At 46.0% G+C, this 14,402-nt stretch overlaps 1 protein-coding gene across 16 annotated transcripts in view; it reads right to left on the bottom strand.

The window, feature by feature from the left end:
• The window catches only part of cdk11b (cyclin-dependent kinase 11B), a 46,479-nt gene extending 32,732 nt beyond the window's left edge, over positions 1 to 13,747 (bottom strand). For 2 of the 16 annotated variants that reach the window (XM_052039096.1, XM_052039097.1), the window contains exons 1-7: positions 13,705 to 13,726; positions 11,428 to 11,514; positions 8,870 to 8,917; positions 8,138 to 8,225; positions 7,009 to 7,138; positions 1,751 to 1,866; positions 302 to 426 (exon numbers count right to left, since the gene is read on the bottom strand). In XM_052039096.1, the coding sequence (XP_051895056.1) occupies positions 302 to 426; positions 1,751 to 1,866; positions 7,009 to 7,138; positions 8,138 to 8,225; positions 8,870 to 8,917; position 11,428 (508 nt within the window). In that variant the 5' untranslated portion in view covers positions 11,429 to 11,514; positions 13,705 to 13,726. Of the gene's footprint in view, positions 1 to 301; positions 427 to 1,750; positions 1,867 to 7,008; positions 7,139 to 8,137; positions 8,226 to 8,869; positions 8,918 to 10,479; positions 10,561 to 11,427; positions 11,515 to 12,522; positions 12,610 to 13,704 lie in introns of those variants that run through there. The other 14 variants (XM_052039098.1, XM_052039102.1, XM_052039112.1 and 11 more) reach the window with 14 other exon arrangements.
• Positions 13,748 to 14,402: the final 655 nt, after the last annotated feature.

The raw sequence follows: 14,402 nt of genomic DNA, 5'->3' as shown, positions 1-14,402 counted from the left end.
AAACAAAATCATAAGCTCAGTATAAATTCATATTTGCATTTTCCTAAACCTAATCAGCAATAATATCAAAGCCTTTATCAAATTAATAACTTCCCTGTTCCATCTTGATTAATACCCACATAATCACCTACACAGTTTCTGTACTGCTTCAGAACATAATTAAAGATCTTTCTAATGCATTTCAGAACAAGATGATAAATGTTATTTTCAAAGACAACTGACATCTCCAATTCTTCAAATACTGCAGAGTATTTCACATGATGCAAATCTAATAATAAAACATTCTACTGCCATCTCTCACCTTCAGCTGATCTGCTTCGATGCCTTCGCTTTTCCTTTCTCCTTTCCTCTTTTCTGTGGTGAGACTTTTCTTTTTTGGAGGTTTGTTGAGGAGGTTTAATTGCCAAAGAATCATCCTCCTCACCTCTAGATGATTTTTAAAGAAGTATATGTATTAGCAATGTTGTTCAAACTATGCAGCTCATTTGCAAGCAGTAGAGAGAATACAAACAAATTAGGATCAGGAACAGCCCACCTGTCCCCTTGAGACTGCTCCGCCAGTTAATAAAGTTAAGGTCGGTCTTACTGTAACTTTTCCATCTATCCCAGTAACTTTTCACCCCCTTGCTTATCGAGAATCTCTCTGGAGCTGCCATAAAATTCAAAGACTCTGCTCCCATCACCCTGGGAGGAAGAGTTCCAAAAACTCACAACTGAGACCAAACAGTTGCCCAATCTCTGCCTCAAATAGGAAACCCTTTATTTTTAAACTGTGACCCTAGGTTCTGATTCTCCACATAAGGAAACATCTGCACCACATCCACCCCTCGCGATCCTACACGTCTCACCCTTCTACACTCAGGAGATACAGGCCTGGTCTCTCCACCTTTTCCTCATACAACAACCTGCCCATTCTGGACATTAGTCTCGCATGCCGTGTAACTGTTTGAAATTTGTAGTTTTTGTAGCTTGTCAAGTGAAAAGGAAGGCAATCCATGGAGGATTAAATGTGTGTAACGCTGCACAGATCGCTCTAATTGTCCACTCGTGAAAGAACGTGCGGTGAATTACAAACAGGTGTAATGGCTCAACCAGTCGCCATGAAACCGTGAAAGACAATTACTTATTCTCGGACTGCAGCAGCGGTTACATGGGGAATTCATACTGCAAAAGGCAGAAATTTGTTTTAAGAACATAAAAAATAGGAGCAGGAGTGGCCCCGTCAAACCTGCTCCACCATTCAATAGGATCATGGCTTCTATGTGTATTGTGCATTGTCAGCACGACATGTAAAAATGAAGTTATTTCAAATATATCAATTGCAGTAGAATTACAAAATATTTTCCTAACTGGTGAGGATGGAGAAGAGGTCTCCAGTGTATCAGGACTTAGTGTGACAGTTGAGGAAACCTGAAACATGTCTACATCATTTCCCAAACAAATTGCAAACTCAACCCTGTTTCCCAAACAAATTGCTGGAAAGCTGGTGATCAAAGATGTCAATTAAATATCCTCTGTTTCTCTGCTTTAAGTTTCAAAACAAGATTATAAATACATTTTGCAAAATCGTAAACAACCACAAAATGTTAAAGAATGGATTAGAAGAGTAACAAACTAGTGAAGGGTCTACATGAAATCCAATCACTTCTTTCATCGATCTGTAAAAGAAATTATTTAAACTTAATTTTTCTTTTAATACAGGCATTTACATTGGGACCACAAAGAAATAGTTGTTAAATGAGAAACACACCGATCGTCTATCGATCCTTCTCGTCTGTGCGGTGAATTGCGTATGGTTATCTCCATCTTATGTTCCTGAAGCTCTCCTTCCTCCAGCGAGTCTCGCTTAGAATCCCTGTCATCCAACTGAGATGTACAAAAACAGGATGGTAATTCTGAAGTGGTCCACTGCTCAGTAATAGTTTACATTTCATAACTTATCTCCGACACTTTTCTCGTGCCAAATCATATGTTTTTATGACATTTTTCATTGCATTTTCCTATTGATCATTTTCCCACTGTGTATACTCATTTCTGGTTCTCATCATTATAAGTAACTATAGTTTTGAGAATGCAAGGCTTAGAAAGAATACTAAATAAAAAGTAATAGCATAAAGCAGTCATACAACTTGATACACGATACCAGGGGTTTGAAAGATTTCATAAATGACAATGCAAAGCTGCAGCTCACTTGCTGGTCAACATTCTGCAGCTCAAAGTGTTAAGAGTGGTTTTCAAATTGAAATTAAACCCTTCATTAAAAAAAAAGCAGTTGCTGAAAAAAGGATTAATTTCCCTCCACCAACACTGCAAACTATAAACAGTTATCACATTAGCTACATCATGTTGGAAACAAACCACCACTGTGGTTACTCCTTGTACTTTTGTTAAGCTGGGCTGACAAATTGAAGGAGCAGTAAAAGGACTCCACTGTGGTACGTACAAAATACTTTAACAATTGTCTTATTGAAACCAAGATATTTTTCGCAGTTTAAGAACAACCATTCATCGTTATCAAAACATTGCATATCTTACATTATGGCAATTACAGTTTTACAATTAACTTCAAGGGTCACAAGCATCTATATTTGTGGAGTGCTTTCACCAAGTAAACTATAAAATAATCCCACAGTTTACAGGGTTGATTAAAACTCCAAATTCAGAGCAGCATTAAAACATCGTTGCGGTATCTTGACATGCAATATGTTATCTCCTTAAATAAAAAGGTTTCTGGTCCAATGGTAAACAAGGTAACTGGCAGCAATTTCTTATACTTCTCTGGGTTAGTGGAAAAACCAGCTAGGTATCCTAGTGAATGAGAATATATGTGGAACATAAAAGGAAAGTTTAGAGAACCGTTAATCACAACAACATTGATAAAAGCAAAACGAAACTAGTGGATGGGATGTCTTCGAAGCTATCAAGAAAAATCCACCACCAGACACTGTTATTGTATCCTGTGCCATTGTCTAAGAAAGGAGTTAGAAAAGACATGGAAGCAGTAGTCTACTCTTAGACTGGCTGAGCTGCAAAATATCGTTAAGATACAGTAATGAGTTAAGATTTTTTGACACGAATGAGCAAGTCACAGTTTGAAGGCAAGTTCCACCGAGATCCAGGAAACTGAGCAAACCTGGACTAGGGTGGCAATGTTTCAAATAATTTCAATTCTCTGCCATACAAATTTAAAATAAATGTTAATGTTGTAGAATTATTATTAAAATTGTTTTATTACCTCTCAGAACTCTAACATTGTTTTTCTAATTATGCTTTCCCAAAAACTGTAATTTAAGAATTTTTATGTCTCGCTCCTCTTTTTCCTAAGTTTGGCTCCCAGATACAGATTTGCTTTTCAAAGCACTGAGTTTTCGACACAAGTGGAATACCAGACCTTCAAGACTGACAAGGTCACGTCATTGATGTCACAGCTCAACTTTGGTGGCACTTTAATTAGTCGTAATGCAGAGCAGTCTGTAAACAAATACCCTTGTTGGGAACCCAACATTTACTAAACAAGTAACTATGGCTATAAAGGAAGAGAACTACAAATGGGCAGTGAAGCATTTATAGGTACGGCCAACTATACTCTTGTTCCATTTACCAACACATCTTCTAATTAGGTCCAGAAAAAGGACTGAACTAAATCCGAGTTGGAAACGGGTGGCACACTGGCACAGAGTGGCCCACTGGCGCAGTGGGTAGAGCTGCTGCTTCACAGCTCAGGTGACCTGGGTTCAGTCCTGACCTCCAGTGCTGTCTGTGTGGAGTTTGCATGTTTCTCCTGTGACCACGTGGGTTTTCTTCAACTTCCTCCCACATCCTAAAGATGTGCAGGTTGGTAGGTTAATTGGCCACTGTATATCGCCCTTAAGTGTGTGGGTGAGTAGTAGAATCTGGGGAATAAAAATATGATTAGTGCAAGATTAGTGTAAAGATGTGTGTTTGCTGATCAGCCTGGACTTGGGGAGCTGAACAGCCTGTTTCCATGCTCCGTGACCAGACCTTAGAAGAGCAAGAGATGAGCTTGGTGAAACGTAGAATATCCAGAGAGATTGACAAGGTAGATTCGAACAAGCTGTTTCAGTTAGGACGATCCAGAATTCGGGAAAAGGGGTCAGTTATTATTCATAATTCTCTAACCAGAGGGCTGCAGAAATCCAGTCATTGAGCATCCATACAGAAAATGTTGGTAAAATGCAGAACAAGCAGATTGTAAAACTCCACATTCGCCCCACAGACGTGAGCCCTGAGTGTAGAGGGAAGGGCCCCGGGCAGCAGGGACTGAGGTGGGGGAAGGGCCCCATGAGAGGGACAACGGCTGAGATGGGGCAGGGGACTGGGGGCCCCAGAGACGGATGTGATGGGAGCAGAACCCAGAGGCAGAAGCAAAAAGAGTGAAACCTAGAGGGGGGAGCAGGATTCCAGAGGGGACTGCTGCAATAGACTTCCATAGTTTAGAGGATTGAGTAAAGACAGGAGTTAGATGTTGATATTAAAATGTGGCCCTGATGCAGGGTTTTGATCTGAACCATCAATGATTCTGTCCCCCACCCCACATACAGATGCTGCGACCTACTGAGTTCCACCAGCAGATGGACTGTCGCTGCACGTTCCAGTATCTGCAGTTTCTTTTATCTCCAGACTACTTTTGTGGTCACCTGTATTCCACAAATACTGGGGGGGGGGGGGGGGGGGGGGTGGGGGGGGGGGGGGGGGGGGAGAGGGGGGAGAGGTAGGGGATATGGGTAAGGGCAGCATTGATGGTGATGGAAGGGAAACCCCCGTTACTGATAAAAAGAGGACATCTCTGGTGTCATAGAACGGAAAGCCTCATCATGGAAACAGATGCAGCGGAGGTGGAGGAACTGGGAGAAGGGGATGGCATCTTTGCAAGTGACAGGGTGGGAAGAGGTGTAGTCAAGGTAACTGTGGGAGTCAGTGGAAGGTGCCTGTGGTTAATCTGTCTCTGCAGATGGAGACAGAGATCCAGAAAGGGGAGAGAGGTGTTAGAGATGGACCAAGTGAATCTGAGGGCAGGGTGGAAGTTGGAGGCAAAGTTGATGAAATTGACGAGCTCAGCACGGGTGCGGGACGCAGCCCCAATGCAGCGGAGAAAGAGTTGGGGGGCGTTACCGGTGTAGGCTTGGCACATAGACTGTTCCACGTAGCCGATGAAAAGGCCGGCATAGCTGGGGCCCATGCGAGTGCCCATGGCTACACCTTTAGTTTGGAGAAAGTGGGAGGAGCCAAAAGTTGTTGAGGGTTCTGCCAGGAGGAGGGGAACTGGTTGGGTCTGTTGTCAAGAAAGCAGAGAGCCTTAAGGCCCTCCTGATGGGGGATAGAAGTGTACAGGGACTCAACGTCCATGGTGAAAATGAGGTGGTCAGAGCCAAGGAACAGGAAGGTGTTGAAGTGATGGAGGGCATGTGAAGTGTCATGGACGTAGGTGGGAAGGGACTGGATCAAGGGGGACAAAATGGAGTCAAGGTATAAGGACACGAGAGAGTGGGCAGGAGCAGGCAGAAACAATGGGCCTACTGGGGCAGTTAGGTTTGTGGATCTTGGGTAGGAGGTGGAAACGGGCAGTGTGGGGTAGGGGAACTATGAGGTTGGAGGTTGTAGAGGGGAGGTCTCCAGAGGTGATGAGGTCGGTGATAGTACAGGAGACAATGGCCTGATGCTCCTTGGTGGGGTATAGGTTGAGGAATGAGTAAGAGGAGGTGTCCGAGAGTTGACATCTGGCCTCGGCAATGTAAAGGTCAGTCCGCCAGACTACAACAGCACCGACCTTGTCTGCGGGTTTGATAGTGAGATTAGGATTGGTGCGGAGGGAGTGGAGGGCACTGTGTTTAGAGGGGGTGAGGTTGGAATAGGTGAGGGGAGTGGTGAACTTGAGATGGTTAATGTCCTGTCGGCAGTTAGAGATGAAGAGATCCAGAGTGGGCAGAAGGCCAGGACGAGGTGTCCAAGAGGTAGTGTTGGGGAATTCTTGCCAAAGAAGTAGGCCCGGAGACGGCGGAAGAAGAGCTCGGCGTCATGGCGGGCACGGGACTCATTGAGGTGCGGGTGCAGGGAGACAAAGGAAAGGCTCCTGCTAGGGACAGAACGTTCCACCTCAGAGAGGGGAAGGGCAGAGGGGATGGTGAAGATATGACAGGGGTTGGAGCTGGGGTCAGAGGAGAGTTGGAGGGATGGAAGGTGGGGTGGGAGGAAGTGGAGGGGGGATGAGGGGCAGGGGAAGGAAGGATGAGAGACCAGGGGTAGGTGGGGAGTAGGGGTGGAAGCAGAGGAGCAGAAGGACCTAGCGGCGGGACCTACAGGTCCCGGCCTGCAGGTGGCCAGGGCCAAGGTCGAAGCCGGGGACCTGCTGAGTTCCTCCAGCACTGTGTGCGCGTGTTGCTCCAGATTCCAGCATCTGCAGAATCTCTTGTGTTTCGGTTTAATATTGTTCTACTGACAGCACTTTCATAGACTTTTGCATTTACAAGGACTGTAGGATGGAGAGAGATAAAGATGCAGCAACAGGGTTTCTTCTTTATTTCAGTAACTCAGTGATAGTCACTGACTTTTTATCCTGAGCAGTCTCTTACTTCAAGGCACTCCCAGGAACAATCCCACACGCTGCACCAGAATGATGGATTGCCAGTCTGACCCATGAGTCTCCACACACTGAGCTTCTAAGTTCAAGCATGTCAACCTGGAGAGGACAACTAAACATCCACAGATCTATTAACTACAGTCTGATAAAATACTTTCACAGTCGGAGTTGACACAATTTCCCAACAGCCTCTTATACGAGAAAGCAAAAGGCTAAATCATAATTCAGACCAATATCATCGGCAGACAGCCCGCAGAGGTCACACACGAACAGGAATAGGTTCTGTGACTAGAGTACAGTACTACCAGCTTTGGTTGAAAACTGGAATTAAAAATTGAGTTATTAAACCAAGCAATACAACAAAACCACACCCATCGAGGATCTAAAAGTTGACAGGATTTACTACTTACATTTTTTAAACGTTTCACATCAACTTTTTCCTCCTGTTCTTTTCGCCGTTTCTTTTCCTGCAAAATTTCTTCAAGAGTTTTTACTTTCCAGTTATCCTTTTCATCTCCCATTGGTACAGACCACACTGAGCTAAAACACAATCAGTTACAGGCTAGTCATTAGTTTAGAAGAGACTTAAATGGCTTTGTCTCAACGTTCTCATGTTGGACTTCAAAAAAAAATAAAGATGCAGGTCACTTCCACTTGTTAAAATGCAGTGCAGATACTTTCCTTCCCCTGATCTGCAAGTGAAGTACACCCTGAAATTCTCAAACTCTTCAAAATCTTACTTCAACCTACACTACAGAAGGTATTTGCAAAAGTAATTTTCAAGAAGAACATACACTATAGAAGTAGTAGTTATTCCACACTGCCAGAGCATGGGGCCGATTTGAAAATGATACTAAAGACCTGTTGCTCAACATTATTTAGCTGAATATTCAAGAAATCCCTTTGTAACCTATACCATTCATCTTCGCAGCAATGTTTCACCTTCAATTTCTGACATATTTCTACTTCATTCATCTATACAATTAAACTGTGTTTGGGTCCAGGAGTTCAAAACAAATTAAAACAAAATTCCGGTGTAGTTCTAGGCTCTTTCCTTATTGTTGATAACTACCTTTTATTTCCTCGGATAACAACTCAAGATAATTTTAAATACGAAATCATTTAAAAACGACATCATTTGAACTTAGGCAAACAAAATCAAGCCATTTAGATACAATGTTGTACAACTGCAATAATCAAGTCACACTGTAGATGTAAAAGCAAAAAATGATATCAATGTATAATTTATCAAAATGCTTCTATACATATTTTGAACATGCACCTTTGGCTAATCCAGAGCTCCAGGACAGACCTTAGATAGCACGGAGATGTAACTATTTCTGCAGTACAGTGGAGTCCTTTTATTGTCACTTTAAATTTGCCATCTTAAAGAAGTGACAATAAAAATGGGTATTGTTTCCCTTTGAGAAATTATTAAACTTATAGAAACTGCAAAAAAGAAATTACATTATAAATTTGGGATGCCCCTCATGATCAGATCTACCAGGTTCACAGATGAAGGATATAACTGCAATATACCTTGCAAAATCAATAGAAATCATGAATTCCTTTTTGCAGTAACTGGTACTGTTGTGGTGAGTAAAGTTGTTCCACCATCTAGAAGGAACTGTAAACACTTGACTAGATATGCTAGAAAACAGCACAGCAAAATTACTGCAAACTTACAAATGTACATGCATATTGGAAATTTAACAAAATACAATCATATATTGGAATTAATTGGACTCTTTTTACAATGTGTGATGCTTCTGTTTGGTTTTATAAATCTTATTTGCTGACCAGCCTTGCCGCCTCAAAACAATATAACAATAATGACCAGAATTAATACTTGGTCTGAACAAATCTCCCATTCAAGTCTGTCTTTCCTTGTTCCTTGGTATGCAGTTAACCTGTATTGACAAAAAACAATAAAGCCTATGTGAACATTTGTGTAAAAACTAAAGAGCTGGCAGGAGTTGACAACAAAAAGGCACCATTTTTAGACCTAAAGTTAACTGAAATCCCAACTTGTGAATGGACACAAAAGAGTGTGTTGAGAAAGGCTTGGACTCCACTGTACTTCCAACAACACCATCACAGACAACTTAAAGGAAAACTGCACGTTAAGGGTTTCTAGCAGAGAAGATCCAGATTCAGATCCAAACACCAAATTTTAATTCAATGCAATAAACACGTGCAACTTTACCACTGAAACCATGCTGAAGAAATAGATGTTGCTACAATTTTGTTATGGGGAGTATTGAGACTTACAAATGAACTCCTGCTCCAAGAGAACTGGGAAAGTTTTTGTACAGCACACTGAAAGAAAAAAATACAAGGGTTATAGCATTGCTGTCTTTGACGGTGATGTCAATCCATTCTGTTTACATCGTACGCTAGGGCAACTGCGTTGAATTTTACTTCAATGCACCATGGAGAAATATCAATAGAGTTCCCACAGCTAAACTGCATTATGTAAATTTAAACATTTCTAGTTAATTAATACAATACTCATGGCTCCATTGAGATACAACAAAGCCTCGAAAATGATAAACAAAAGCCAAGTTTGACTAGTGGAAACAAAGTGATTTTATTTTCAGATATTGGAATTAATTTTTATCAAGAATTGCCAACGTATTTAAAGACTATTCCAATTCTGAAATCAAGGGAAGATTCCTTATTTCCTCAACCATGATTAACAAATGTTGTTTATACTTTAAACTTCATTATACGCAATGTGCAGGAACAGTATCATTTCCACATCAGAAGCAAGTTTTATTAAAGGAAAACAGAACAGAGCTATCTTTACGTCTACATGACTACCTCAAAAGGATACGAGCTGCACTTTATCATGTAAAGTACGATACATAATGCTAGAACAGAGATCAGCTTAGTATTTGTCTTTTGCAAACAGACTTTTGTTTCCAAAAAATGGACTGGGTATGTTATTAGCAAGTAAAATTACACAAATCATATTTAAGTCTTATGGTACACACTGGCAACTGCAGTAGTTCTAGTTCTCTGAAATAAACGCACAGCCTTCTAGAGCAAAGCACTTCTCTTTGCAAACAAAGATTACAGCGATACATCAGTCACAGACTATCAATGTATGAATGAATCTCAGCTTCTGAAGAATTGTAAAGGGACTGGTTAAGCAATGATTTGGCTTCCAAGGTTTGCCCACCTTTGCCAAGAAAGGAAGAAAAAATAAAGTGAGATCACCACTCGACTCTTCCTGGAAATCTCAGATAAGAGGAAAGCAGGTCTGAAGCTGTTTATATCCACTGCCATCAAATAACCTTGCAGGTTCACGTGTGGTGAAGTTATCTGATTACAATGGGGAGTGGAGGAGGCAGAAGCAGTGGCAGTGCCCAAGTGCAAATAAATGAATATATAATTCTGTGGGGTGCAGCTGTCTCTTGATACTTTTAACATCAACATCCCAGGCTCCATTGCCATAGATTCACACCTCTGCAGCAGAAACTAGCCATATGTCATAGCCAATCCTAACCCTGCCCTAACCTGGGAACTTGTTTTCTGATACCCAGCTATCAGATCTAGAATAGCTGGACACACAGCACATGGGCCATTCATTCTTGCATCACAGGGCACCTCTGTGGTCCCTGCTAGCATGCAATACGTAGTAAATTTATACATACATAAATGACTTTTTTAAAATAAAAGAAATCCCTAATTCTAGCACAATTATTTACAAAGAGCCAGCCTGTCTGAAAATTTAGAGTTATTTCCAAAGCTGCCCAGACTTGAACCTGACAGACACATTTAGTCATGTCAGGTGAAGGTCAGGTCACCAGAATATGAAATATTAGACCCTACAGTAGAATTCAAAATGAAACTGATGAGATGTTTCTGTTAGTTACCTTACTTCAATTGTACAGCCATACAAGATGTTGGTAAGGCCACATTTGGAGTACGGCATGCAGTTCTGGTCACCCCACTATAGGAAGGATGTCTTTCAACTGGAGAGGGTGCAGAAAGGATTTACAAGGATGTTACAGGGACTGGAGGGCATGGGTTAGAGAGGATGGATTGGCTAGGACTTTGGTCCCTGAAGCGTAGGCGGCTGAGTGGTAACAAAATCACAAGCAGCATACATGAGGTGAATAGCCAAAGTCTTTTTCCCAGGTTAGGGGAGTCCAAGACTAGAGAACACAGGTTTAAGGATAGAGGGGAAAGATTTAAAAGGGACCCAAGGGCAATTCTTTTCCCCAGAGCATATATGGAACGAGCTGCCAGAGGAAGTGGTGGAGGTGGGTACAATTACAATGTTTAAAAGACATTTAGACATGGACAGTGAAGATTCAGAGGGATATGGGCCAAACACAGGCAAGTGGGACTAGCTCAAATTGACGACTCGGTCAGCATGGATGAGTTGGGCCAAAGGGCCTGTTTCCATGCTGTACTACTCTATGACATGACTAGAGATAACTTTTTCTCTAATTCAATCCAGACTTTGAAGATCAAACCCCAATTCTTCATGGGGTAGAGGAGAGAAGGGAAAAAGTGCAAATTATGCATTATTTCAACCTAATGAAGGGCCCTGTCATATTCACAATTAGTTCAGTTTTAACAAAAACATATTTTCACCCAATAGCACGAGTTGTTAACTTGCCGTGAATATCAAACTTCCAACATCTTTGTAATGTCACAAAGTGATGGCACTTCAAAAGTACAAGTGCTGCATTTTAACCAAAAGATGTCTCCTAAGATTTTTATCATGGCCCACTTTGAAACAATCTGTATTTGCTGCTCCATTATCACGCCAAAGGCTCTACTCCAATTAGAAATAATGAATAAAATCTACTTGCTTTTATAAGTGTCTTATTTGAACTTTACTAAGCTCTGTTTAGGTGCTACACACAGCCTGTTGGAGGAACTCAGCAGGCAAGCAGCATCTGCGGGAGGAAACGAATTGTTGATATTTCAGGTCATCAAGTTGTACAGCACAGAGAAAGACCATGCTGACCAATTCAAACTAATCCTATTTCCCAGCACTTGACCCAAATCCCTCTAAACTCTTGTCATCCACATACCTGCCCACACATTTCATTAATGTATTTAATGTACCTGCCTCAACGACTTCCTCTGGCAGCTGGTTCCGTATGTCTACCACCCACTGTATAAAATAGTTGTCCCTCAAGTTCTTATTAAACCTTTCACCTCAAAACTATGTTCTCTAGTTTTTGATTCCCCCAACCCCAGAGAACCCTATCCACACCCTTCATTTTATAATGTCTATGAGATCACCCCTCAGTCTCCAACGTTCCAAAGAGTAAGGCCAACCATCTAACCTCTCCCTATAACTCAGTCCCTCAAGTCACGGCAACATCCTTGTAAATCTTTTTTTGTGCTCTTTCCATTTAATCACATCCTTCCTATAACAGGGTGACCAAAACTGAACGTAATACTCCAAGTGTGACCTCACCAATGTCTTGTACAATCGCAACATAACCTCCCAACTTCTGTGTTCAATGCCCTGACTGAAGGTCAGCGTGCCAAAAGCCTTCTTCACAACCCCTTGTCTCCACTTTAAGGGAACTATACACCTACAAAGGTCCCTCTGTTCTACAACAGTACCCAGGGTCCTTCCATTCAATGTAAAAGTCCTACCTTGATTCGTCCTTCCAAAATGTTAACATTTCGCACTTATCTGAATTAAACTCCGTTTGCCATTCCTCAGCCCACCTACCCAGCTAATCAAGATCCTGCTGCAATCTGTGATACTCCTCTTCACTGTCTACGACACCACCTATTTTAGTGTCATCAGCAAACTTACTAACTACTCCTATGTTCTCATCCAAATCGTTAATATAGGATGACAAATACCAGCACTGGGGCACACCACTAGTCACGGACCTCCAGTCTGAGAAACATCCTTCACACCATCACCCTCTGTTTCCTACCATCCAGCCAATGTTGTATCCAGTTCTAGTTCTCCTCGGGTGCCATGCGATCTGATGTGTCAGGAGTCCAGTCTGTTTTGGTGCTGGTGGGGACAGGTATTGTCAGTGGGGAGGGAGAGGGAGAGAGGGCAGAGGGAGAAGCGGGGAGGCAGGGGGGAGAGTGGAGGTAGGGGGCAGAGTGGAGGTAGGGGGAAGAGTGGAGGTAGGGGGAAGAGTGGAGAGTAGGGGGAAGAGTGGAGGGGGGGAGGGGGAAGAGTGGAGGGGGGAAGAGTGGAGGGGTGGAGGGGGAAGAGTGGAGGGGGGAAGAGAGTGGAGGAGGGGGGAGGGGGAAGAGTGGAGGGGGAGGGGGGGAGGGGGGGGGAGGGGGAAGAGTGGAGGGGGAGGGGGAGGGGGGAGGGGGGGGAGGGGGGAGGGGGGAGGGGGAGGGGAGGGGGGAGGGGAGGGGAGGGGGGAGGGGAGGGGAGGGGGGAGGGGGAGGGGGAGGGGAGGGGAGGGGGGGGGGAGGGGTAGGAGGGGAGGGGAGGGGAGGGGGGGAGGGGAGGGGTGGAGGGGAGGGGGGGAGGGGAGGGGAGGGGGGGAGGGGATGGGGAGGGGAGGGGTGGGGAGGGGAGGGGAGGGGGAGGGGGGGAGGGGAGGGGGGAGGGGAGGGGGAGGGGAGGGGGAGGCGGGGGAGGGGAGGGGAGGGGAGGGGAGGGGAGGGGGGGGGAGGGGAGGGGGGGGGGGAGGGGGAGGGGGGGGAGGGGAGGGGGGAGGGGGGGAGGGGGGGAGGGGAGGGGGAGGGGGCGAGAGGGGGGGGAGAGGAGGCTGCCACCCGGACGTCCACAACTGGAGGAGCCGTCACCATCGTCTGAGGAACTACCGCAAGGACCGGTGATCCATTAACCACGGAGGTGCGGTCACTGTTAACACAGAGGCCGCTCGGACCCTGCGGCGCTCCCTCGGGCGCTCCCCTCGGGCGGTTGCCGGGTCCCCACGCTCCCCCGCCCAGCCGCGGCCGTGATGAGCGGGTGACCCCGGGGAACATCGGCGGGCCGCGCCTCTCTGACCGGGGCCCCGGAGGAGGCGCCCCAGCGGGACCCCCCCCCCCCCACGTCCCGGGTTCCACCCCCCCCCCCCACGTCCCGGGTTCCACCCCCCCCCCCGGTGCCCCCGCGGACCCCCGGGTCCCCCCGCGGACCCCACCTGGGCCCCTCACACACCAAACACCCGCTCCTTGGCCACAACGTCGCCTCTATAATGCATCACTTCCGGCGCGACGGATTTTTTGGCGCATGCGCCGAAAGTTTCCTCCCCAACTCGCTGCAAGTTTGGGAAAGTGGGTCCCCGGTCCCCCCCCCCCCCCCCCCACCCCACCCCCCCCCACCCCCACACCCCCCCACCCCCAACCCCAACCCACCCCCACACCCCCACCCCCAACCCCCCCCACCCCCACACCCCCCCCCCACACCAACCCCCACCCCCCCCCACCCCCCCACCCCCACCCCCCCCCCCCCCCACCCCCCCCCCCCCCCCACACCCAACCCCCACCCAACCCCCACACCCCCCCACACCCAACCCCCACCCCCAACACCCACCCAACCCCACACCCAACCCTACCCACCCCAACCCCACACCCAACCCCCCCCCACAACCCAACCCCTACCCACCCCAACCCCACACCCAACCCCCCCACCCCCCCCACACCCAACCCCTACCCACCCCAACCCCCACACCCAACCCCCCCACCCCCCCCCACACCCAACCCCTACCCACCCCAACCCCACACCCAACCCCCCCACCCCCCCCACACCCAACCCCTACCCACCCCAACCCCCCACCCAACCCCCCCCACCCCCCCCACAACCCAACCCCTACCCACCCCAACCCCCCCACACCCAACC

Source organism: Pristis pectinata, chromosome 26 (genome assembly GCF_009764475.1).
Source record: "Pristis pectinata isolate sPriPec2 chromosome 26, sPriPec2.1.pri, whole genome shotgun sequence".
NCBI classification, from domain to species: Eukaryota; Metazoa; Chordata; class Chondrichthyes; order Rhinopristiformes; family Pristidae; genus Pristis; species Pristis pectinata.
The sequence above is the reverse complement of the archived record's forward strand: the minus strand, read 5'-3'. Positions and strand labels throughout refer to the sequence as shown.